Below are 26,972 nucleotides of genomic sequence, written 5' to 3'. Positions count from 1 at the left end.
AGTCGGGATTTGAACCCGTGACCTCTGACTCCAAAGCCCAGGCTCTTTCCGCTGAGCCACGCTGTCTGCTGTGCGACCTTGGGCAAGTCACTTCACTTCTCTGGGCCTCAGTTACCTCATCTGGAAAATGAGGTTTGAGACTGTGAGCCTGATTTGGGACAGGAATCGTGTCCAACGCGAGTTGCTTGTATCTGCCCCAGCGCTTAGTACAGTGCCTGCCACCCAGTAAGCACTTAACAAATACCGCAATTATTATAGAGAAGCAGTGTGGCTTAGTGGAAAGAGCCCGGGCTTGAGAGTCAGAGGACGTGGGTTCGAGTCCCACTTGTCTGCTGTGTGACCTTGGGCTAGTCACTTCACTTCTCTGGGCCTCAGTTACCTCATCTGGAAAATGGGGATTAAAAGTGTGAGCCCCATGTGGGACAACTTGATTACCGTGTATCTACCCCAGCGCTTAGAACAGTGCTAAGCACATAGTAAGCGCTCACTGTGAACCCGCTGTTGGGTAGGGACCGTCTCTAGATGTTCCCAACTTGTATTTCCCAAGCGCTTAGTCCAGTGCTCTGCACACAGTAAGTGCTCAACAAATACGATTGAATGAATGAACAAATACCGCAGTTATTGCACGGCTCAATGGAAAGGGCACAGGTTTGGGCGTCAGAGGTCACGGGTTCAAATCCCGGCCCCGCCAATTGTCAGCTGTGTGACTTTGGGCAAATCGCTTCACTTCTCTATGCCTCAGTTCCCTCATCTGTAAAATGGGGATGAAGACCGGGAGCCCTCCATGGGACCACCTGATCACCTCGTATCCTCCCCGGTGCTTAGAACGGTGCTTGGCACGTAGTAAGCGCTTAACAAATGCCATCATAATTATTATTATTATTATTATTATTATTATTATTATTATCAGCCTCCTTGCTGACCTCCCTGCCCCGTCTCTCCCCACTTCACTCCATACGTCACTCTGCTGCACAGATCATATTTCTTAAAAAAAAAGTTCTGTCCATGCTTCCCGTCTTTTAAGACTCCCATTTCCTGTAATCCCATTCCTTTCTGCATCCCCCTTGCACTAGGATTGCACCCGTTTTTCATCCTTCCTTCAGCCTCACTTACGTACGTATCCATAATTCATTTATTTATATAAATGTCTGCCTCCCCCTCTAGAGTGTAAGCTTGTTGTGGGCAGGGAGCATGTCTACCAATTCTGTGTTATCGTAATAATAATGATAGTATTTGTTAAGCGCTCACTGTGTGCCAAGCACTGTTCTAAGCGCTGGGGTAGATACAAGGTAATCAGGTTGTCCCACGTGGGGCTCACGGTCTTCCTCCCCATTTTCCAGATGAGGTCACTGAGGCACAGAGAAGTGAAGTGACTTGCCCAAAGTCAAACAGCTGACAGATGGCGGAGCTGGGATTAGAACCCACGACCTCTGGCTCCCGAGCCCGGGCTCTTTCTGCTAAGCCACACTGCTTCCTGTTGTAATAATAATGATTCCTTCATTCATTCGATCGTATTTATTGAACGCTTACTGTGTGCAGAGCACTGTGCTAAGCGCTTGGGAAGTACAAGTTGGCAATATAACTTGCAACATGATGGCATTGTACTCTCCCGAGTACAGTGCTCCGTACACAGTAAGCGCTCAAAAAATTTGATAGATTGCCCATACAGAAACTCCTTGACTATTGGCTTTAATCCATTTTATTACCTTGCCCCTCCTATTTTACCTTGCTGCTTTTTGACTACAACCCAGGCCACTCACTTGGCTTCTGTAATAATAATAATAATAATAACAATGATGGCATTTATTAAGCGCTTACTATGTGCAAAGCACTGTTCTACGTGCTGGGGAGGCTATGAGGTGATCAGGTTGTCCCACGGGGGGCTCACAGTCTTCATGTTATGTACAAGTTATGTTGACAACTTGTACTTCCCAAGTGCTTGGTATAGTGCTCTGCACACAGTAAGTGCTCAATAAATGCGATTGATTGATTGATTGATTGATTGATTCATCCCCATTTGACAGATGAGGTAACTGAGGCACAGGGAAGTGAAGTGACTTGCCCAGAGTCACACAACTGACAGTTGGCGGAGCCGGAATTTGAACCCATGACCTCTGACTCCAAAGCCCGGGCTCTTTCCACTGAGCCACGCTGCTTCTAGTACTGTGGACTGAACGCTGTTTCGTTACGCAGAACATTAATAGTAATGATGGAGTTCCTACGCTTGAACCGTGTTTGAAATCCAGAAATGTTGAAAAGAAATGGAAAAACCATAAACCCACCGAAGTGTTTGAATCTCGCTGGATTCCGGGCCAATTTAGGGCTTAATCAGGAGTCTGAAATGGGTCAATGAAGCAAATTATAAATACTCCCATTTCCTTTTGCTCTTTTCATTCATTCATTCGATCTTATTTATTGAGCGCTTACCGCGTGCAGAGCACTGGACTAAGCGCTTGGGAAGTCCAAGTCGGCAACATCTAGAGACGGTCCCTCCCCGACAACGGGCTCATGGTCTAGAAGGGGGAGACGGACGACAAAACAAAACATGTGGGCATGTGGAATTTGAAAGTTTAGGGAAATAAAAGACTTTCCTCCTCCTTTAATTGAAAGCTCGTTGTGGGCCATGGAATATATACAGCAACTCTATTATATTGTACACTCCGAAGCGTGTTGTACAACGCTCTGCACACGGGAAGCACTCGGTCAATGCCATTAGATTGATTTTAACATGATTCTCAAATAGCTTTAAATGTAATATTTGGAATAAATGCTGCTAGATATTAGCCAGGAGTAGTTTAGGGAAGCAATCAGTTTTGCGTAAGCCCTTCCCAGTTTTCTTACTGTGAAGTGCCCTGGAAATAGCAGAAAAGTGATGTGGTCCTTCATTTGTTTTCTAACCGACCACAAATTTGTATTTGCTGGAAAAGTGGGGTGCGGAAGGAGGGCGAATTGGAAGCAAGGGGGTGTACCTCTAATTTATAAGCTTGTTGAAGTTTTATCAACCAGTAATAATAATGGTATTTGTTAAGTGCTTACTGTGTGCAAAGCACCGTTCTAAGCGCTGGGGGGATACAAGGTAATCAGGTTGTCCCCCGTGGGGTTCACAGTCTTCATCCCCACTTTACAGATGAGGTCACTGAGGCCCGGAGAAGTGAAGTGACTTGCCCAAAGTCACACAGCTGATAAGCGGCAGAGCTGGGATTAGAACCCATGACTTCTGACCCCCGAGCCCGGGCTCTTTCCACTGAGCCACGCTGCTTCTCTTACTATTATTATATACTAATATACTGTATACTAATACTGGGTCTAAATATACCCACGTCACCCCATCCTAAAAAAACCCTCCCTTGACCCCACAACTTCCTGGAATTACCAACCCATCTCCCCCCATCATTCCTCTCCAAACATCCTGAGCGAGTTGTCTCCGCCGACTACTTCAGGTTCCTCCCCTATACGCTCCTCTCCTTCACCCCCTTCGATCTGGCCTCCGTCCCCTACACTCCTCTCCTTCACCCCCTTCGATCTGGCCTCCGTCCCCTTCGCTCTGGAGAAACCACCCTCTCGAAGGTCAGAAATGGCCTCCTTGCCAAATCCTTCGGCCTCTACTCCATCCTCACCCTTCTCGGCCTCGCCTGTGACACTGTGGACCACCCCCTTCTCCTGGAAACATCATCCGACATTCTCCGCGCTTCCCCGACGCCGTCCGCTCCTGGTTATTTCTCTGGGCACTCATTCCGTCTCTTTTCCGAGCTGCTCTAGGACGTCACGCCTCCCAACTGTGGGGGGTTCTTGCTCCCCTTCTATTCTCCATCCTCCTCTACGTCACACCTCCCAACTGTGGGGGTCCCTCAGGCTTCAGTTCTTGCTCCCCTTCTCTTCTCCGTCATCACCGACTCCTTTGGAGAACTCCTTCGCTCCGTGGCTTCAACTTCCATCTCTGTGTGGATGACCCCCAAATCTCCACCTCCAGCCCTGTTCTCTCTCCCTCTCGTTTCCTCCCGCCTTCAAGACAGCTCTGCTCGGGTGTCCTGCTGTCATCCCAAACTTAACATCTATAATTCTATGTATTTATATCGATGCTGGTTACTTGTTTTGATGTCTGTCTCCCCCCACTTCTAGGCTGTAAGCCCGACGAGGGCAGGGATCGTCTCTATTGCCGAATTGTACTTTCCGAGCGCTTAGTACAGGGCTCTTCACACAGTAAGCGCTCAATAAGTCGATTGAATGAATCAGTGGGGCTTCTGCTAGAGCCAACGGGGTTCATTTTGACCTGGGACCCAAGAGCATTGAATTGGGAGTGTCTGAGACAGTAGGCTTGTCAAAGCAGCTGGTTCTCGGCAGCGATTTCACACACCTACTTGCTGATACTTTTCAGCGCTCCGCACACAGTAAGCGCTCAATAAATACGACTGAACGGATGAATGAATGTCAGGTAAAAAGGATCCTGGAAATGCTAAGGGATCTGAATTCCGGTCATCCCTTCCACTGAGGGAGAAATAACAAGAATAAAAGGAAAGCACTGGTGATGGCAATCAAATAGTAAAAATATGCTCTCTTTCTGTTTCTCCAGTCCAACTTCGCCATGGGACGTTTCCCTAGTACGTGTAGGAAATGCTACATGCTAGATTTTGGCTTGGCGCGGCAGTTTACCAATTCCTGTGGTGATGTCCGACCGGTAAGGATTTTTCTCACTATTGTGCTTAAGAGTTAACGTCTTATTTCAGTACGGTGGCATTAAATGATCTCACAAAACAGCAGGGAGCACGTCTGAATTAACGCACAACCGTCCTTTGGTTGCTAGACAGTATCCCTGAGGGGCAGTAATTTGCCGTTTAGACGTTCTGCTTTTCCGCAAAATGTTATCGGGCCGTACGGGGCCCAGCTTTGTGCTGCGCTTTTCGGAAGATGAAATGGATGGGTATGTTAGCAGTTTCTGGACAACATCTGCGCTGCCGCTGAATTGAAATCCCCGCGGTATCTTGTCCTCCTTGTTTCCGTTTCAGCCTCGGGCCGTGGCAGGATTTCGAGGGACAGTGCGATACGCCTCAGTTAATGCTCATCGGAACAGGGTAGGTAACACATCCGAAGCCCCGACAATCCGAGGCCCTGAAAATAATGCCGACAGTGTTTCATATTTCCACATTTCCCTTGGTCGTAGAAGTCCGCCCCGTCCCCGTCTCAGGAGTTTAGAAAAATGAAAAGAGGACAGTCGCCTCCCCCAAACCACCCCCATCCACAGTGATGTGGATGCGTAAAGACAGGGTAGATGCTAGTGGGAGTTCTTCCCAGAGCGTGCCCCCTTCTAATAATAATAATATTGGCATTTGTTAAGCGCTTAATATGTGCAAAGCACTGTCGTAAGCGCTGGGGAGGATACGAGGCGACCAGGTTGTCCCACGGGGGTCTCACAGTCATCATCCCCATTTTGCAGATGAGGTCACTGAGGCCTAGAGAAGTGAAGTGACTTGTCCAAAGTCACACAGCAGACAGTCGGCGGAGCCGGGATTTGAATCCATGACCTCTGACTCCAAAGCCCGTGTTGTGTTGTACTCTCCCAGGCGGGAGTTGATGCTGGTTTACATAATAAATCATTAAGTAATAATTGGTTGATACATGGTTTCCATGTTTAAGTACACCTAAGCAGCGTGGCTCAGTGGGAAGAGCCCGGGCTTTGGAGTCAGAGGTCATGGGTTCGAATTCCAGCTCTGCCCCTTGTCAGCCATGTGACTTTGGGCAAGTCACTTCACTTCTCTGGGCCTCGGCGACCTCATCTGGAAAATGGGGATGAAGACTGGGAGCCCCCCATGGGACAGCCCAATCACCTTGTAACCTCCCAAGTGCTTAAAACAGTGCTTTGCACATAGTAAGCGATTAATAAATGCCATTATTATTATTACTATAGAGAAGTAGCATGGCTCAGTGGAAAGAGCCCGGGCTTTGGAGTCAGAGGTCATGGGTTCGAATCCCGGCTCCGCCCCTTGTCAGCCATGTGACTTTCGGCGAGTCACTTCACTTCTCTGGGCCTCGGCGACCTCATCTGGAAAATGGGGATGAAGACTGGGAGCCCCCCATGGGACAAGCCGATCACCTTGTAACCTCCCAAGTGCTTAAAACAGTGCTTTGCACATAGTAAGCGATTAATAAATGCCATTATTATTATTACTATAGAGAAGTAGTGTGGCTCAGTGGAAAGAGCCCGGGCTTTGGAGTCAGAGGTCATGGGTTCAAATCCCGGCTCTGCCAATTGTTACTGTGTGACTTTGGGCAAGTCACTTCACTTCTCTGGGCCTCAGTGACCTCATCTGTAAAATGGAGATGAAGACTGTGAGCCCCCCGTGGGACAACCCAATCACCTTGTAACCTCCCCAGCGCTTAGAACAGTGCTTTGCACATAGTAAGTGCTTAATAAATGCCATTATTGTTATTACTATAGAGAAGCAGCGTGGCTCAGTGGAAAGAGCCTGGGCTTTGGAGTCAGAGGTCATGGGTTCGAATCCCGGCTCTGCCAATTGTCAGCTGTGTGACTTTGGGCAAGTCACTTCACTTCTCTGGGCCTCAGTGACCTCATCTGTAAAATGGAGATGAAGACTGTGAGCCCCCCGTGGGACAACCCGATCACCTTTTAACCTCCCCAGTGCTTAGAACAGTGCTTTGCACATAGTAAGCGCTTAATAAATGCCATCATTATTATTATTACTATAGAGAAGCAGCATGGCTCAGTGGAAAGAGCCCGGGCTTTGGAGTCAGAGGTCATGGGTTCAAATCCCAGCCCCGCCCCTTGTCAGTCACGTGACTTTGGGCAAGTCACTTCACTTCTCTGGGCCTCAGTGAACTCATCTGTAAAATGGGGACGAAGACTGGGAGCCCCCCGTGGGACAACCTGATCACCATGTAACCTCCCCAGCGCTGAGAACAGTGCTTTGCACATAGTAAGCGCTTAATAAATGCCATCATTATTATTATTATTTTTATTGTAAGACCTCATTTTCCCTACCCATCTTCACCTCTGTGTCACCTAGGCTTTATACACGTGAGTGCTTTGCTGTTCACTCCAGCCCTCCCAGCACTTACGTACATATCCTTATTCCCTACCATTTTTCCTTACTGGTAATTGATTTTAGTGACTGTCGTCCCGTGTAGACCGTAAGCTTCCTGTGGGCAGGGGTCACGTCCACCTATTCTGTTGTGTTGTACATTCCCAAGTGCTTAATAGAGTGTTCTGCCCGCTGTAAGTGCGTAATTAATGCCACTGATCGATTGTTGGTGGGTAGGGACCGTCTCTGTATGTTGCCGACAGTGCTCTGCACATAGTAAGCGCTCAATAAATACGATTGAATGAATGAATGAATTTAATCCCGATTCATTAAATGAATGAATTCTAAGGGGTAGCAAGAACAGGCATTTAATCCCGATTATATACCTGTTCTTGCTACCCCTTAGAATTCATTCATTCAGTCGTATTTATTGAGCGCTTACTGTGTGCAGAGCACTGGACTAAGCGCTCGGGAAGTCCAGGTCGGCAACAGACAGAGACGGTCCCTACCCGACAACGGTCTCACAGTCTAGAAGGGGGAGACGGACGACGAAACCACAAACACGTGGACAGGTGTCAAGTCGTCAGAACAAATCGAATTAAAGCCAAATGCCCACTGTGAACAAAATAAATAGAATAGTAAATAGGGACAAGTAAAATAAATAGAGTCATAAATCTGTACAAATACATATACAGGTAATGGGGGGATGGGGAGGAGGAGAGGAAAAAGGGGACTCAGTCTGGGGCTCAGCCTCGTGTGGGACAGGGGCTGTGTCTGGCCTTTAATTATCTTTTATCAACCAGTGCTTAGTACATAGTAAGTGCTTAACAAATGCTACAATTTATATTGTTGTTATTATCTTGGACCAACAACCGAGTCCAATATTCCAATCATCTTGATTGTTCCCAGCGAAGAGGCCTAGGGAGTCGCAGAACAGTGGGCCGTGAGCTACCTTGGTTTACGGCCAGACCATTTTCAACATCGAATTCTTGGGTAGAGCAGGCCTTTGGGTTCTTACGTAAAAGTTGACTTATTTAGTTATAGTTGATGGGGATCCTTTGGCATTGATTGCCCTGTCAAGTCCTACCGAGCGATGGAAGTGGACTGTAACCGTGACATTTTGTTTTCACAGGAAATGGGAAGGCATGACGATCTCTGGTCCTTGTTCTACATGCTGGTGGAATTTGTGGTTGGACAGCTGCCATGGAGAAAAATCAAAGACAAGGTGAGCCCGTAAATGGGGTTATCTGTGGGAAGGGGGGTGGGGAGGGAGGACGGCTTCCTTCATGAAAGTCCACTCCAAGTTAGAATTTAAAATTGTGGCAACTTCTATTTCCCGGGAGAATGTTCTCTCCGTGTGAGGTTTAAATGTGGCCAACGTGAACTTAGGTGTTGCGCAGAGGGTTAATTTCTAGTATTCTTCCCCTTAATAGTAATAAAAGAAACACTGTATGTAGATTTACATCCACACCTCCCGTCCTAAAGAGTGAAAAGCCTTCATAGGATCAATCATTCAGCTGTGTTTTTTGAACCCTTACTGTGTGCAGAGCTCTGTACTAAGCACTTGGGAAAGTACAATATAGTCGGCGGACATAATTATAATGTTGGTATTTGTTAAGCACTTACTACGTGCCAAGCACTGTTCTAAGCGCTGGGGTAGATACGGGGTAATCAGGTTGTCCCACGTGAGGCTCACAGTTTTAATCCCCATTTTACAGATGAGGAAACTGAGGCCCAGAGAAGTGAAGTGACTTGCCCAAAGTCACACAGCAGATAAGTGGCGGAGCCGGGATTAGAACCCACGACCTCTGACTCCCAAGCCCGGGCTCTTTCCACTGAGCCACGACCTCCTAGGAGCTAATAGTCTAGCGGGGGAGACAGGTTTAAAAAGAAATTCCAGGTGCGGGGAGGGAACTGTCTTCCAACTCTGTTGTACTGTACTCTCCCGAGTGTTTAGTACAGAGCTCTGCACACAGTAAGCGCTCAATAAATACCATTGATAAAGATGGCAGGGAGAAGCAACATAATATAGGCATTTGTCAATGAGTGTTAATAAGGGGTTGGGGCTAATATTCATTCATTCATTCATTCAGTCGTATTTATTGAGCGCTTACTGTGTGCAGAGCACTGGACTAAGCTCTTTTTCACTGAGCCACGCTGCTTCTCTACTCACTGCTTCATTACTCACCCCACCCCCTCGGTACTTACGTAAATGTCTGGGTACTCTTTTTTCATTCAGTCGTATTTATTGAGCGCTTACTGTGTGCAGAGCACTGTACTAAGCGCTTGGGAAGTACAAGTCGGCAACATGTAGAGACGGTCTCTACCCAACAGTGGGCTCGCAGTCTAGAGCAGCGTGGCTCAGTGGAAAGAGCCCGGGCCTTGGAGTCAGAGGTCATGGGTTCAAATCCCTACTCCACCAATTGTCAGCAGTGTGACTTGGGGCGAGTGACTTCGCTTCTCTATGCCTCAGTGACCTCACCTGTAAAATGGGGATAAGAACTGTGAGTCCCCCCGTGGGACAACCTTGATCACTTCGTAACCTCCCCAGCGCTTAGAACAGTGCGTTGCACAGTTACCACTAAATAAATGCCATCATTATTATTATTATTAGAAGGAGGAGACAGACAACAAAACAAAACATGTAGACAAGTGTCTACATGTACAGATTTGTACAGATTTATTACTCTATTTATTTTACTTGTACATATTTGCTACTCTATTTTGTTAATGATGTGCATCTAGTTTTAATTCTATTTGTTCTGACGACTTGCCACCTGTCCACATGTTTTGTTCTGTTGTCTGTCTCCCCCTTCTAGACTGTGAGCCCGTTGTCGGGTAGGGACCGTCTCTAGATGTTGCCAACTTGGACTTCCCAAGCGCTTAGTACAGTGCTCTGCACATGGTAAGCGCTCAATAAATAGAATTGAATGAATGAATGTCAAAATCGTCAGAACAAATAGAATTAAATAATAATAATTGTAATGGCATTTATTAAGCACTTACTATGTGCAAAGCACTGTTCTAAGCGCTGGGGAGGTTACAAGGTGATCAGGTTGTCCCACGGGGGGCTCACAGTCTTCATCCCCATTTTGCAGATGAGGGAACTGAGGCCCAGAGAAGTGAAGTGACTTGCCCAAATTGAAGCTATATGCACAATAATATATCAGTAATCTATATCATATCAGTATATCACATCATATCATAGCATATCTTCCAAATCAGTAATCTATTTTTATGTCTGTCTCCCCTTTTAAATGGTAAGCCCCTGGTAGACAGGGAATGTAGCTACCAACTCTCTTGTATTGTACGCTCCCAAGCGCTTAGTACAGTGCTCACATCAGACCGATAACTGCTCTCCCCCACTTCAAAACCTTTTTGAAGGCCCATCTCCTCTAAGAAGCCATCCGTGACTAAGCCCGCCTCCCCTCTTCTCCCAATCCCTTCTGCGCCGCTCTTACTTGCTCCTTCATTCATCCTCCCTCCCAACTCCACAGCACACATGTATATATCTGCAATTTAGCTATTCATTTGTAGACTAATGTCTCTCTCCCTCCGTAGACTGTGAGCTCGTTGTGGGCAAGAATGTGCCTGTCTTTTGTTATATTCTACTCTCCTAAGCACGTAGGCGCTCAGTAAATGTGATCGAGTGAGCTCCGCACACAGTTGATGGGCTGTGGGGCCGAGGGTAGAGTATCAAAGTACTCTGGGGGAACAGACACGAGTGCAGTAGTGCAGAGGGGAGGGCAAATAAGCTGGAGAAAAGGGAGGGTTTCGGGGAGGAGATTTTAGAAGGGCTTTGAAGATGGGCAGACGGTGGTCTTTTGGATTCGAAGGAGGAAGGGAGTTCCCAGCCAGAGGAGGGATGTGAGCAAAACGTCGGTGGTGAGAGAGGAGGGACCCGGCCGGGCACGATGAGTAGATTGGGGCTGAGAGGAGGGAAGTTTACAGGCTGTGATATAGTAGGAGATGATTAGGGAGGTTAAATGGGAGGGGGAGAGCTGATGTAGTGCCTTCAGGGCGGTGGTAAAGAGTTTCTGTGGATGTCAAGAGTGTTGATGAGTGGGGAAACAGGCGCAGAATTAATTAATTAATTAATTAATGATGGTATTTGTTAAGCGCTTACTATGTGCAAAGCAGTGTTCTAAGCGCAGGGGAGGTTACAAGGTGATCAGGCCTTCCCAGACTGAGCCCCCTCCTTCCTCTCCCCCTTCTCCCCCTCCCCCTCCCCCCGTCTTACCTCCTTCCCCTCCCCACATCACCTGCATTTATGTATATATGTTTGTACATATTTACCACTCTATTTATTTGTACATATTTATTCTATTTATTTTATTTTGTGAATATGTTTTGTTTTGTTGTCAGTCTCCCCCATCTAGACTGTGAGCCCGCTGTTGGGTAGGGACCGTCTCTAGATGTTGCCAACTTGTACTTCCCAAGCTCTTAGTACAGTGCTCTGCACACAGTAAGCGCTCAATAAATACAATTGAATGAATGAATGAATGAATGAGGTTGTCCCACGGGGGGCTCACAGTTTTAATCCCCATTTTCCAGATGAGGGAACTGGGGCCCAGAGAAGTGAAGTGACTCACCCCGAGTCACACAGCTGACAGTTGGCAGAGCCGGGATTTGAACCCACGACCTCTGACTCCAAAGCCCGGGCTCCTTCCACGGAGCCACGCTGCTTCTCTAGAATATGCTAGTTGAAGGAGAGAGAGGAGTCAAGGATAATACCAAGGTTCCTAATAGATATGTCCCGAAGACAGGAGGAAATGCTACTTGAGAAATAGCATATCCTATCGGACAGAGCATGGGCCTGGGACACAGTGGCACCTGGGTTCTGATTCCAGCCCTGCAGCATGACCTTGGGCAAGTCACTTATCTTCTCTGGGCCTCAGTTTACCTAATCTATAAAATGGGGATAAAGACTGTGAACCCCGTAGGAGACACGGACTGTGTCCAGTCAGATTAGCTTGTATCTACCCCAGCACGTAAGACGGCACTCGGCACAGAAGTAAACACCTAACACAAGAGAAGCAGCGTGGCTCAGTGGAAAGAGCCCGGGCTTTGGAGTCAGAGGTCGTGGGTTCAAATCCTGGCTCCTCCACCTGTCAGCTGGGTGACTTTGGGCAAGTCACTTCACTTCTCTGGGCCTCAGTTACCTCTGTAAAATGGGGATTAAGACTGTGAGCCCCCCGGGGGGACAACCTGATCACCCTGTAACCTCTCCAGCACTTAGAACAGTGCTTTGCACATAGTAAGCGCTTAATAAATGCCATCATTATTATTATTATTATTATTATTACGTACCGTAAAAAGATGCAAAATCGTGGAGACGGAGAATCAGATCTGGCCGTCATCCCCGTAGAGAAAGTAGTTGAAACTGTGACGGCGGGCGAATCCTCCCAGAAGCGAGCGTAAATGGAGCTTGCGAAAGAGACCAAGTCGGAGGGGTAAGAGGAGACCCCGATTGGAGCCGTTTTCCCGAGACCAAGGTTAGAGAGCATCTCCAGAAGAAGGGGGGGTTGGTCTCTAGCGTCCGAGGCCGATCGGAAGTTTGGGGGGATTAAGGAGGAGTAGAATCTGTTGGCTCTGGCAATAAGGAGATCATCGGTGACATTGTAGAAAGGTGGTTTCAGTGGCGTGGATGTGGACTGAAACCAGATTGCCGGGGGTTGAGAGGAGAGTCGAGGAGTAGTAGAGGAGTCAGCGCGTGGAAACTCACCTGAAGAGTTTGGAAAGGAATGGTAGGAGGGAGATGGGGCGTTACCTGGACAGGGTTCGGAGGAGGGTGTTTTAGGTCCCCTCGGAGTTTGGATAGGAGAGGGCAAGAAGCCGTTGGAGAGCGAGGGAAGAAGGGAGCGGCGTAAAGGAGCCAAATCTTCTAGTCTGTCTTCTAGACAGTCTTCCAGACTGGGAGCCCACTGTTGGGTAGGGACCGTCTCTATGTGTGTCGACTTGGACTTCCCAAGCACTTAGTACAGTGCTCTGCGCACAGTAAGCGCTCGATAAATACGATTGAATGAATGAAGTCAGAGGCTGTGGGGAGGGAGTAGGTTTCGAAAAGAGGCAGATCGCAGAGAGGTGGTTGGGAAGTGAACCATTCATTTCATGCATTCATTCAATCGTAGTTATTGAGCGCTTATTGTGTGCAGAGCACTGTACTAAGCGCTTGGGAGGTCCAAGTCGGCAGCATATAGAGACGGTCCCTACCCGACAGTGGGCTCACAGTCTAGAAGGGAGAGACAGACAACAAAACAAAACATAATACAAAACAAAATAAAATAAATAGAATAAATATGTACAAACCCCCCCCCCCCCAACTCTGGGGGGTTCCATTGATGATGGCATTTGTTAATAATAATAATAATAATAATAATAATAATAATAACAATGGCATTTATTAAGCGCTTACTATGTGCCAAGCACTGTTCTAAGCACTAGGGAGGTTACAAGGTGATCAGGTTGTCCCAGGGGGGCTCACGGTCTTCATCTCCATTTTACAGATGAGGTAGCTGAGGCACAGAGAAGTTAAGTGACTTGCCCAAAGTCACCCAGCTGACAAGTGGCGGGGCCGGGATTTGAAACCATGACCTCTGACTCCAAAGCCTGGGCTCTTTCCTCTGAGCCACGAATGATGGCATTTATTAAGCGCTTACTATGGGCCAAGCACTGTTCTAAGCACTGGGGAGGTTACAGGGTGATCAGGTTGTCCCATGGAGGGGCTCACAGTCTTCACACAGTCCCATTTTCCAGACAAGGGAACTGAGGCCCAGAGAAGTGAAGTGACTTGCCCAGGGTCACCCAGCTGACAAGTGGCGGAGCCGGGATTTGAACCCACGACAAACTCAGGTTCGTATTCCACAGACGCCACCGAGCATAGACTGTGAGCCCGCTATTGGGTAGGGACCGTCTCTATATGTTACCAACTTGGACTTCCCAAGCGCTTAGTACAGTGCTCTGCACACAGTAAGCGCTCACTAAATACGATTGAATGAATGAATGAATAGCACAAGCTACACAGAGAGCAAAACAGCGGCACTGCACATCTTTACTAGTGCATGTTTAGGACAATTCAGACAGCCATGACTTGACGCAGGCAGATTTAGAGAGACGGGCCCCAGCTAGCTCCCATCCTGCCGCCGGAGACCTCTGTCTTCTACACTGTGAGCCCATGTTGGGTAGGGACTGTCTCTATGTGTTGCCAACTTGTACTTCCCAAGCGCTTAGTACAGTGCTCTGCACACAGTAAGCGCTCAATAAATACGATTGATTGATTGATTGATTGGACCGGAGTGGCACACTGATGCCCAGTCGGGGCCATCCTCGGTCCTTGATCCAAGGAGAGGTCTGCCAACTGTGGGGATTTGTCCTTCTCCTATGTCATAGTGGTGCATCCTCCCAGCAGTGAGAAGTTCAGTCATTCAGTTGTATTTATTGAGCACTGACCATGTGCAGAGCCCTGTACTAAGCGCTTGGGAAGTACAAATCGGCAACATAGAGAGATGGTCCCTACCCAACAACGGTTTCACAGGCTAGAAGATAGTACGTGTTAAGCGCTTACGATAATGACGGCATTTGTTAAGCGCTTACTACGTGCAAGGACTGTTCTAAGCGCCGGGGGAGATGCAAGGTAATCAGGTTGTCCCACGTGGGGCTCACAGTCTTTAATCTTTAATCTTAGTTTTTAGTCTTTCATCCCCATTTTACAGATGAGGTAACTGAGGCACAGAGAAGCTAAGTAACTTGCCCCAAGTCACAGAGCATGTGCCAAGTACTGTTCTAAACGCTGGGGTAGAAACAAGGTGATAATAATGATGGCATTTATTAAGCGCTTACTCTGTGCAAAACACTGTTCTAAGCACTAGGGGGGATACAAGGTCATCAGGTTGTCCCACGGGGGGCTCACAGTCTTCATCCCCATTTGACACGTGAGGGAACTGAGGCTCCGAGAAGTTAAGAGACTTGCCCAAGGTCACACAGCAGACATGTGGTGGAGCCGGGATTCAAACCCATGACCTCTGACTCCAAAGCCTGGGCTCTTTCCACTGAGCCACGCTGCTTCCCTAATCAGGTGAAATTAGCTGGGTAGGTTATCAGTGGCTTAATGGGAGCACCTAGACAGGGGGACGCTGGCTTATGTTGCCAACTTGTACTTCCCAAGCGCTTAGTACAGTGCTCTGCACACAGTAAGCGCTCAATAAAAACGATTGATTGAATGAATGAATGAATGCTTACGTTCCCCTGTGTCTTGATACATCCCTTCCGCGGAGAGGTCCCAAGACCCGGCCCTGCGTACGTGCCGAGATTCAGGCCAAACCTGGCCACGGTGTCGGCCTCCTTGGGTACGGGGGTCTTCCCGGTTGATCCCCTTCCGAGGGATGAGATTGGATGTGGAGATGAGAGTGGGGTGACACCGGGAAGGTGCAGGGAGTTTCGGCTTTGCCGACGAAACAGATGGCAAGGTCATTGGGCGCAAGATATTGGTGGGTGGGAGGCGGGAACTGAGACTTTAAGGAGGGACTTGAAAGTCAGTTACAGTAACTGGCCTGGGCGTGGTCAGTAAAGGAGGTGAAAGTATTCATTCAGTCGTATTTATTGAGCGCTTACTGTGTGCAGAGCACTGTACTAAGCGCTTGGGAAGTCTAAGTTGGCAACATATAGAGACGGTCCCTACCCAACAGTGGGCTCACAGTCTAAAGTTCATTTTGCACTTGGGGTGAGAGGAAACGGGACACTGGGAGGTTATCCGGAGCACATACCTGGATACCGAAGGCCCCGAAGATCAGGATAATAATAATAATAATAATAATAATAATAATAATGATGGCATTTTGTAAGCGCTTACTATGTGCCAAGCACCGTTCTAAGTGCTGGGACGGTAACAGGGTGATGAGGTTGTCCCTCGTGGGGCTCACAGTCTTAATCCCCATTTTCCAGATGAGGGAACTGAGGCCCTGATAAGTGAAGTGACTTGCCCAGAGTCACACAGCGGGCAATTGGCAGAGCCATGACCTCTGACTCCAAAGGTATTTGTTAAGCGCTTACTATGTGCCAAGCACTGTTCTAAGCGCTGGAGGGGGGATGCAAGGAGAGAGAGGGAGAAGGACTGTGAGAAAAGGTGAGAATTGGAGGTGCAGCTTGGGAGCCAGTAGATGACAACGACCAGTAATTGGAGTGCGTGATTGAAAGGGTTGGTATAGGCTTCCGAGGAAGAGAAAGAGAGAAATGGAAGGGGTAGGATGTTGTGAAAGCAGCTTTGGGGGGCAAGAAACAGGCCAATGCCTCCCCGTTTTCCAGTGAGTCTTGGGGACTTGAAGGAGTTGAGGCCCCCCGGGAGAGAGCGAAGGGAGAGGTGGTGTCATCGTCTGGGGAGAGCCGGGTCGCAGTGATGGCACGGAGCAGCCGTGACTGGGACAGGAACAGGTGGAGGATAAAGGGAAGTTGAAGGAGATGAGGCCCCCGTGGGAGAGAGCGAAGGGAGAGGTGGCATCATCGTCTGGGGGGAGCCGGGTCGCAGTGATGGCACGGAGGAGCCGTGACTGGGACAGGAACAGGTGGAGGATGAGGGGAGTTTGCCGGAAGCGGAGCGGGCGTTCCACAGGTCACATTAGGCTAGGGATGTTGGGTAGGGGAAGGGAATAGGGAGAAGGAATGGCTTGAGGTTTGGGGAGGAATTGGATGGGTGTGAGCTGACGGGGGGTAACGCAGGGGGAGGGGGTTTGGAACAGCGCTGGGAAGGGACAGGGAAGGGGCGATTAGAGGGAGGGGACGTAGGGGCACAGAGTTTGATGGGCCGTAGCTTCTGACCCTGGAGTCGAGAGATTGTCTGGAGAGAGCGTAGCGGGAAATCGTAGTTATCGTTCATTCATTCATTCAGTCGTACTTATTGAGCGCTTACTGTGTGCACTGTACTAAGGGCTTGGGAAGTACAAGTTGGCAACATATAGAGACGGTCCCTACCCAACAGCAGGCTCATAGTCTAAGTCTAGTCTAGTCTAATATCCTCAGAGGTGGGAGGAAGGGCTAATGTTATTATTTCCATTTTACCAACGGGAAAGTGAGACCTTGAGAGGTTGTGAGAGGTTGTGACTTGACTAAAGTGTGAGCCCCCCGTGATCACCTTGTAACCTCCCCAGCGCTTAGAACAGTGCTTTGCACATAGTAAGTGCTTAAAAAATGCCATTATTATTATTTTTTTATTTAAAGTCTTAATGTTGAGTAAGAAATGCGAGGGGATTCAAAGACGCATCATTGTCTGTTATCGAATCTTCACTGCCGACAGTTTTTCAAGATTACTGCCGGTCTGTCCACCCCGCAGAATAATCTCGGTGGGTCTTCGCTTAGTCTCCCCGTTCACGCGAATATTTTAGCTCTAATCCAGGGGCAGCTGGACATCTGGATTATTCAATGATCCCAAACCCTAATTGCACTCCAGTGGGCCAAATACCATCGTAATAGAACTAGAAAATCAATTCAGGAGATGCTATTTTTGAAGGTCATTTGACATTAATAGTGCCGATATGCGCTAGGTGCTTGCTTTATTTTCGAAGACTTCCCTATTCTCAGAACACTTTCCTTGAAACTATTAAAAAGTGACCCGGTGATTTGTAGTTTCGAAGAGAGAATTGAACTTGGACCTCTATTTGGCTTTTTTTCCACCCAGGAACAAGTCGGCTCTATTAAGGAGAGGTACGATCATCTACTCATGTTGAAACATCTCCCTCCAGAATTCAGCATCTTTTTGGATCATATCTCTTCAGTAGATTATTTTACAAAGCCCGATTACCAGGTAAGCATTTACCGACCGTGCCCGGGCTTCCTCCATCTCCAGCTTGGATGTTTCTCTGGTCTTGTTAATGAAGATTGGGCAGCGCTATCTGAATGCCTCTTGAGGACCATTTGATCGGATTCCTCTGAATGCGAGTCGTCCTTTCCCCCTGTTTGGGAAGGACTAGAGTGTTGTCTTTCAGAAATGAGGATTTCCCTACATTACAGTCGCTATCTTCAGGCCTCTCTCTTTCCCGTAGGGCAGGCTTTCTCTCGGTCTTTTGGGGCCGTTCTTAGGAAGGGTGCAGAATAGACCGCCAGAGTCGGGCCTACCAAACTCTCGTCCCTCTTTGCAGTCCTCAGTCTCCCAGATCCGAAATCACTTTGACCCAAAGGGAATTCCACAGGTGGCTCCTCCCCAGAGCTTCCGCAGAAGCCCCGGAGATTGCAAGAGCAGTCTGATTCAGAGCTGAACCCCCAGCCCCCCTCAGGGTCTAAGCCAAGGGTCCTAATAATAATAACGATAATGGCGGCATTTACGAAGTGCTTACTATGTGCGAAGCACTGTTCTAAGTGCTGGGGAGCATACAAGGTGATCAGGTTGCCCCACGTGGGGCTCACGGCCTTAATCCCCATTTTCCAGATGAGGGAACTGAGGCACAGGGAGCGACTTGCCCAAAGTCACACAGAGCCGGGAGTTGAACCCATGACCCAGCCCGGGCTCTTTCCACTGAGCCACGCCGTCCTACCTTGACTGGCTCTACAGAACCCTCTCCGAAAATGTTTGAATTTTGATACCATTCGTGTTTTGCCATGTCCCTTTCTGAGGAGAGGTCGCAAGACAACGGCTCTGCGTTCACGCTGAGATTCAGGCCGAACCTGGGATTTGGGAGTCATCCGTTGGGAGGGCAGGGCTTTTAGTATGCGGCCCAATCAAAAGCAGCGTGGCTCAGTGGAAAGAGCACAGGCTTTGGAGTCAGAGGTCACGGGTTCAAATTCCGGCTCCACCACATGTCAGCTGTGTGACTTTGGGCAAGTCACTTAACTTCTCTGGACCTCAGTTCCCTCATCTGTAAAATGGGGATGAAGACTGTGAGCCCCCCCGTGGGACAACCTGATCACCTTGTAACCTCCGCAGCACTTGGAACAGTGCTTTGCACATAGTAAGCGCTTAATAAATGCTATCATCATTATTATTATTATTATTATTATATCCTGTTGATCGAGGTCCTGGGCTGAGCTGAAGTGCGGCCTGAGGATCCCAAGTTCTGCGATTCTCAACCAAATTGGGCCAGCGGGCTTTGGGTGTCCTCGTAGTGAGCAGTAATCCCAAGGATGCCGACGGGCGTCTTGCTGTAAGAACGTTAAAGGGCCTTCTTAGAAACAATTAGAAAACAATGTAGAAAAAAGCCATAATTTGCCTGCCTTTCTGAATTCGTGTAAGTGTTGCCCGATGATAAAGCACATCAGTGGACTTCTTTCGATCTCAAACCCGCTGCCCAGTATAATAAGTAGCTATTTTGAAACAATGTCTTCCCCCAGCCTTTTTCCGATCTTATCTGTTGACTTTATTGGCGTGACACTGTTTGTCTCAACTCTTAAAAGGGACACGGACTAGCCTGGTGTAGTTTTATAGTGGTCAGTGTAACAAGAACATAGGTCGTCGAAGATTTCTAATTATAATTCACTATACAGTCCTGGATTTGATGACATTAGAAGCAGCATGGCTCAGTGGAAAGAGCCCGGGCTTTGGAGTCAGAGGTCATGGGTTCAAATCCCGGCTCCGCCAATTGTCAGCTGTGTGACTTTGAGCAAGTCACTTCACTTGTCTGGGCCTCAGTTCCCTCATCTGTAAAATGGTGATTAAGACTGGGAGTCCCCCCGTGAGACAACCTGATCACCTCGTAACCTCCGCAGCGCTTAGAACAGTGCTTTGCACATAGTAAGCGCTTCTAGACTGTGAGCCCGCTGTTGGGTAGGGACTGTCTCTATGTGCTGCCAACTTGGACTTCCCAAGTGCTTAGTACAGTGCTCTTAGTACTTAGTGTGCGTAAGTGTTGTGTAAGTACAGTGTGCTTAGTACAGCACACAGTAAGCGCTCAATAAATACGATTGAATGAATGAATGAATGAATAATAAATGCCATCATTAAAGGCCCCAATCCATAACACAGCCTCAACCAGAGAGATTTAGGGGGGAAAAGTTTACATTTTTTCCCTTCCGCTTCACCCCGTGGGCCATCTGATTCCCTGACAACTCTCACCCTCGCCCTTATCTGTTACGGGGTGATCTGGGAAGGCAGTGTGACTTGGAGGAAGGATCAGGAGGTTGGGTGTCAAGAGACCGTGGTTTTGATCCCAGATCTGCCATGCCCCTGCCGTGGGTAGTAGTAGTGTGATCTTGGACAGATCATTTAACCTCTCTGTGCCTCAGTTTTCTCAGCTGCCAAATGGGAATATGCTCCAAGCGAACTTGAAGAAATAGGAGAACTCGGGGGATGGGGGTCTGTGGCAGACCATTTGGGGCACCCGAGGAAACTGAAGAGGGCAGATTAAACGGCTCATTAAATAGGAATGGTGAGCGCAAGAAAGATAAAAACCAAATAAAAAAAAAACTCTTCTCCAATCATGTCAGAAGCCCAGGAAAGAAAATGGTGGAATAGGAATAACAATAGTGGTGTTTATTAAGCACTTTCTATATGCCAAGCACTGTACTGAACAAAACACTGTACAAAATGCAGCGTGCCTTAGTGGAAAGAGCACGGGCTTGGGAGTCGGAGGCCGTGGGTTCTACTTGTCAGCTGTGTGACTTTGGGTGAGTCACTTCACTTCTCTGGGCCTCAGTTCCCTCATCTGGAAAATGGGGACGAAGACTGTGAGCCCCCCGTGGGACAGCCTGATCACCTTGTAACCTCTCCAGTGCTTAGAACAGGGCTTTGCATATAGTAAGCGCTTAATAAATGCCATCATTATTATTACTAAATGCTGGAGAGGATACAAGCCAGTTGGGTTGGGGACAGTCGATGTGTCATTCATTTAATCGTATTTATTGAGTGCTTACTGTGTGCAGAGCACTGTACCAAGTGCTTGGGAAGTACAGGTTGGCAGCATATACTTGTACTTCCCAAGCACTTAGTACAGTGCTCTGCACACAGTAAGCGCTCAATAAATACAATTGATTGATTGATTGATTGATTGATATAGAGACGGTCCCTACCCAACAACGGGCTCACAGTCTAGAAGGGGGAGACAGACAACAAAACAAAACATGTGGACAGGTGTCAAGTCCTCAGAATAAATAGAAGTAAAGCTAGATGCACATCATGAACAAAATAAATACCACAGCTCCATCTTGGCCAGGAGCCTATTCCTTATTTGCAATTGTTATAAAAACACGATCCCAACATATTTCATCCTCCCTTAAGAACACACGAAACGCCAGTGGTACTGCCCACTTGGGAAAATTTAAATTAGCTTTAGTTCACTACATGAATTGTTCCAGAAAATATTTATACTCTTTCAACCATAGAAAGGTGTCAATTCAAACAGAGATGCCCATATCAGTCTTGCAGAAAGTTCCTAGAAACTCACGGAGGGTTATTTATTTGGGCAGATATCTGCCACTGAATTTCCAGAGATCCTTTTCACCCCATTTCAATCCAGTTTCAGTGAAAGTCCGGGCACACTTGCTGAGCGCTTACTGTGTGCAGAGCACTGGACTAAGCGCTTGGGAAGTCCATGTTGGCAACATAGAGGGACGGTCGCTACCCAACAGCGGGCTCTCCGTCTAGAAGGGGGAGACCGACAACAAAACCAAACATGTGGACAGGCATGGGGCTCACCGTCTCCATCCCCATTTTACAGACGAGGGAACTGAGACGCTAGAAGTGAAGCGAGTTGCCGCAGGTGGCGGAGCTGGGATTAGAACCCTTGACCTTCTGACTCCCAAATCCATGCTCTATCCGGGACGGCGTGTTGCTTCCTTCCCTGTGCTTTGGCAAGTCCAGATTGGACACCTCTGAGACCCGTTGGAGGAAGGAAAACAAGAGCATACATTGCTGCCAGGCTGCCAATTCTACGTCGAAACCGGCAGCCCAATATGACAGTGTCTGTGCCCAATGTTACCTCACTTGTAAATTGGGGATTAAGATTGGGGGTCCCTTGTGGGACATGATCTATAATAATAGATCTAATAATAACAATAATAATACAATATATTAACACAATAATTATAATTATATTATAACAACTATATAATATATTATACATCATACATATCATATATTATATAATTTTACAGGCTATAATCTAGAATTGCACTATCATATAATTATAATATAATCATAATCCTAGATTATGTTGTATAATCATATATGTAATATATACTATATTACATAATATACTGTATAATCATACAATATATAATCTAGAATTATATTATACCATACTATCATGATATAATCAAAATTATAGATCATATTGCATATTATATTGTGTAATATATGTAAATATAGAACAATATATAATATACTTTGTATTATAAATAATATATAATATGATCATACAATATGTAATCTATAATTATATGGTTATAATACAATCATAATTATAATAATAGTTAATGATCATAATAATGATCTAATAGTAATAGAATGTGTCAAGCAGCATGGCTCAGTGGAGTTCACGGGTTCAAATCCCGGCTTTGCCAATTGTCAGCTGTGTGACTTTGGGCAGGTCACTCGGCTTCTCTGTGCCTGTTCCCTCATCTGTAGAATGGGGGTGAGGACTGTGAGCCCCCCGTGGGACAACCTGATGACCTTGTAACCTCCCCAGCGCTTAGAACAGTGCTTTGCACATAGTAAGCACTTAATAAATGCCATCATTATTATTATTATTATGGCAGCAGAGTCACCTGTCGCTTGCCCTATACAGCTCCATGCATCTGCTCTGGGCTAAAGGAACAACCCTCGTTCTCTCCCTTGCTGCTCTTCCTTTTCTCCGTGGTTTCCAGGGCTCTGCTTATTCATTCGATCGTGTTTATCGAGCGCTTACCGTGTGCAGAGCACTGGACTACGCGCTTGGGAAGTACAAGTTGGCAACATACAGAGACGGTCCCTACCCGACAGCGGGCTCATTCCTCTACTGCGGGAGGCGGCCGAAACCTCCTCCATTCTGGAGCAAGAAACAAGCGAGGTGGCAGATGGGGGGAGGCTTTCTTTGCTCTCGTGTTGCCACAGAGGCACGGAAGCTCGAGTGTATGTTTGTGTTTTCTGAGGGGTGGGAGCACTGGTCTCCGGCATCGGCCCGTCTGATAGCTGAACGGTCCTCTGTAGGAACGCGCCGTTCACGCCGAACGGGGAAGAGCAACGAAAGTCCCCCGGGCCTGGAATGCCCCCAATCCCTCTGCCCATCCGCCAAGCTAGCTCTCTTCCTCCCTTCAAGGCCCTGCTGAGAGCTCACCTCCTCCAGGAGGCCTTCCCACACTGAGCCCCTTCCTTCCTCTCCCCCTCGTCCCCCTCTCCATCCCCCCATCTTACCTCCTTCCCTTCCCCACAGCACCTGTATATATGTATATATGTTTGTACATATTTATTACTCTATTTATTTATTTATTTTACTTGTACATATCTATTCTATTCATTTTATTTTGTTAGTATGTTTGGTTTTGTTCTCTGTCTCCCCCTTTTAGACTGTGAGCCCACTGTTGGGTAGGGACTGTCTCTATATGTTGCCAATTTGTACTTCCCAAGCGCTTAGTACAGTGCTGTGCACATAGTAAGCGCTCAATAAATACGATTGATGAAGTGCTAATTCACTGGGCCAAAGAGTGAAGCTTGAAAACTTCCCACACCCACTGTGTCCAGAGAAGCAGCGTGGCCTAGTCATTCATTCATTCATTCAATTATATTTATTGAGCGCTTACTGTGTGCAGAGCACTGTCCTAAGCGCTTGGGAAGTCCAAGTTGGCAACATATAGAGACATCCGTATAAATATTAAGGGATGGGAGGGGCTCAAATAAAGAGTACAGATACAAGTGCAGGGGTGGCAGGTGGGAATAGGGGAGGAGGAAATGAAGACTTAGTTGGGGAAGGCCTCTTGAAAGCGATGTGTAGAAAAGCGGCGTGGCTCAGTGGAAAGAGCCTGGGCTTTGGGTTCAAACTGGTTGGTTGAGCGCTTACTATGTGCCAGGTATCCAGTGCTTAGAACAGTGCTCTGCACATAGTAAGCACTTAACAAATGCCATTATTATCATTATTATTATTATTATTATTATTATTATTATTATTATTATTATTATTATTATTCTTGTACCAGGCGCCAGGGTGAAGACGAGCCTATCAGCTCGGAGATCTGCATTGCCAGTAAATAGGGATTATCTTGAGCTTCCCTTGGGAAACTTGCGATCTCTGTTCCTTGAGCTTCTGTACACGCGCTGCAGCCTAGTGGATAGAGCCCAGGCGTGGGAGTCAGAAGGACCTGAGTTAGAGGTCATGGTTTCAAATCCCGGCTCCGCCACTTGTCAGCTGGGTGGCTTTGGGCAAGTCACTTCATTTCTCTGAGCCTCAGTTACCTCATCTGGAAAATGGGGATGAAGACTGTGAGCCCCCCTTGGGACAACCTGATCACATTGTAACCTTCCCAGCACTTAGAACGGTGCTTTGCACATAGTAAGTGCTTAATAAATGCCATTATTATTATTATTATTATTATTATTAATCCCAGCTCCATCACTTGCCTTTTGTGTAATCTTAGACAAGTCACTTCACTTCTCTGGACCTCAGTTGCCTCATCGGTAAATTGGGATGGTGAGTTCCATGTGGGACATTTATATGTGTATGCTTTGCACATAGTAAGTGCTTAATAAATGCCATCATCATTATTATTATTATTATTATTAATCCCAGCTCCATCACTTGCCTTTTGTGTAATCTTAGACATATCACTTCACTTCTCTGGGCCTCAGTTGCCTCATTGGTAAATTGGGATGGTGAGTTCCATGTGGGACATTTATATATGTATACACGTGTGTGTGTGTATATATATACCTGTATATATGTATATATGTTTGTACATATTTATTACTCTATTTATTTTACTTGTACATATTCTATTTTGTTAATATGTTTTATTTTGTTGTCTGTCTCCCCCTTCTAGACTGTGAGCCCGCTGTTGGGTAGGGACTGTCTCTATATGTTGCCTACTTGGATTTCCCAAGCGCTTAGTACAGTGCTCTGCACACAGTAAGCGCTCCATAAATACGATTGAATGAATGAATGAATGAATCCCGGCTCCGCCAATTGTCAGCTGTGTCTCTGGGCCTCAGTTCCCTCATCTGGAAAATGGGGATTAAAAGACTGGGAGCTCCCCGTGGGACAACCTGATCACCTTGTATCTCCCCAGTGCTTACAACAGTGCTTTGCACATAGTACACGCTTAGCAAATACCATCATTATTACATATTTTGTTTTGTTGTCTGTCTCCCCCTTCTAGACTGTGTGCCCGTTGTTGGGTAGGGACCGTCTCTATATGATGCCGACTTGTACTTCCCAAGCGCTTAGTACAGTGCTCTGCACACAGTAAGCGCTCCGTAAATGCGACTGAATGAATGAAGGAATATGTCCTGAAGGCAGGAGGAAATGCTACTTGAGAAATAGCGTATCCGATTGGACAGAGCATGGGCCTGGGACTAAATGGTGTGGCCTAAAAACTATTTTGCTCCAAGTGTTTACTGTGTGCAAAGCACCGTACTAAGCTCTTGGGAGAATACAACACAACAGCAGACAGACACATTTCCTGCCCACAGTGAGCCTCTCCTACCTCAGGGAAGCCACGTGGCTCAGTGGAAAGAGCCCGGGCTTTGGAGTCGGAGGTCGTGGGTTCAAACCCCGGCTCCGCCGATTGTCAGCTGGGTGACTTGGGGTAAGTCACTTCACTTCTCTGGGCCTCAGTGACCTCATCTGGAAAATGGGGGTGAAGATCGGGAGTCCCCTGTGGGACAAACTGATTGCTTTGTAACCTCCCCAGCACTTAGAACAGTGCTTTGCACATAGTAAGTGCTTAATAAATTCTATTATTATTATTATTACCTCACCTCGCTAATCTCCTTCTACAACCCAGCCCAAACACTTTACACCTCTAGGGTTTCACTGTACCTTGATTTTGCTTGTCCCGCTGCCAACCCCATGTTCACATCTTCCCTCTGGCCTGGGACTCCCTCCCCCTTCACATCCTACAAACTGTCTCCCTCCCCGTGGCCAAAGCCGTACTAAAATCACGTCTTCTCCATGAGACCCTCACGTCCTCATTCGCCCAGCCTTTTACGTCACATACACACTCTGGTCTGTACCCCTTAAGTACTTCGATTTTACAGCCTCTGTGTACGTGTCCTTACAATCTGCCACTTCCCCTAGCTTTAATTTATTTTAATATCCATCTCTCACAGCCGGATTGCTATCTTCTTAATTCATTCATTCATTCAATCGTATTTATTGAGCGCTTACTGTGTGCAGAGCACTGGACTAAGCGCTTGGGAAGTCCAAGTTGGCAACATATAGAAACGGTCCCTACCCAACAGTGGGCTCACAGTCCAGAAGGGGGAGAGAGCAATGACAGGGATAATGGCAGGGATCATAACAACCAACTCTATCGTACTGTACTCATGTAAGCACGTAGTATAGAGTTCTGCACACAGGGCTCGATAAATACCATCGGTTGATTAATAATAATAATAATAATGATGGTATTTGTTAAGCGCTTACTATGTGCAAAGCACTGTTCGGATACAAGGTGATCAGGTTGTCCCACGTAGGGCTCGCAGTTTTCATCCCCATTTTACAGAGGAGGTCACTGAGGCCCAGAGAAGTGAAGTGACTTGCCCAAAGTCACAGAGCTGACAACTGGCGGAGCTGGGACTTGAACCCGTGACCTCTGACTCCAAAGCCCGGGCTCTTTCCACTGAGCCATGCTAGGAGAAGCTATAATCCAGGCCGTAACGAATAGGAAACTCCATTATACTTTCAAATACTGGCTGAAAAACCTCAGTGGAAGTAGGGATACGATTTTTGAGCCAGCTGAGTGACATCTGGAACAATTATTTATAAAATCAGAAGAGAAAGATGATATGTCCGCTGTTGGGTAGGAACCGTCTCTACATATCGCCAACTTGTA

The 26,972-nt window shown here is 47.3% G+C and overlaps 1 protein-coding gene across 2 annotated transcripts in view; it reads left to right on the top strand.

Moving 5' to 3' along the window:
* The window catches only part of TTBK2 (tau tubulin kinase 2), a 154,759-nt gene that overhangs the window by 88,109 nt on the left and 39,678 nt on the right, over nucleotides 1–26,972 (top strand). For both annotated transcript variants that reach the window (XM_038741272.1, XM_038741273.1), the window contains exons 6-9: nucleotides 4,571–4,675; nucleotides 5,004–5,069; nucleotides 8,167–8,259; nucleotides 17,701–17,826. In XM_038741272.1, the coding sequence (XP_038597200.1) occupies nucleotides 4,571–4,675; nucleotides 5,004–5,069; nucleotides 8,167–8,259; nucleotides 17,701–17,826 (390 nt within the window). The remainder of the gene's footprint in view (nucleotides 1–4,570; nucleotides 4,676–5,003; nucleotides 5,070–8,166; nucleotides 8,260–17,700; nucleotides 17,827–26,972) is intronic.

Source organism: Tachyglossus aculeatus, assembly GCF_015852505.1.
Source record: "Tachyglossus aculeatus isolate mTacAcu1 chromosome 12 unlocalized genomic scaffold, mTacAcu1.pri SUPER_6_unloc_1, whole genome shotgun sequence".
Taxonomy (NCBI): Eukaryota; Metazoa; Chordata; class Mammalia; order Monotremata; family Tachyglossidae; genus Tachyglossus; species Tachyglossus aculeatus.
Note: the sequence above shows the minus strand (reverse complement) of the source record. Positions and strands in the feature narration are given on the sequence as shown.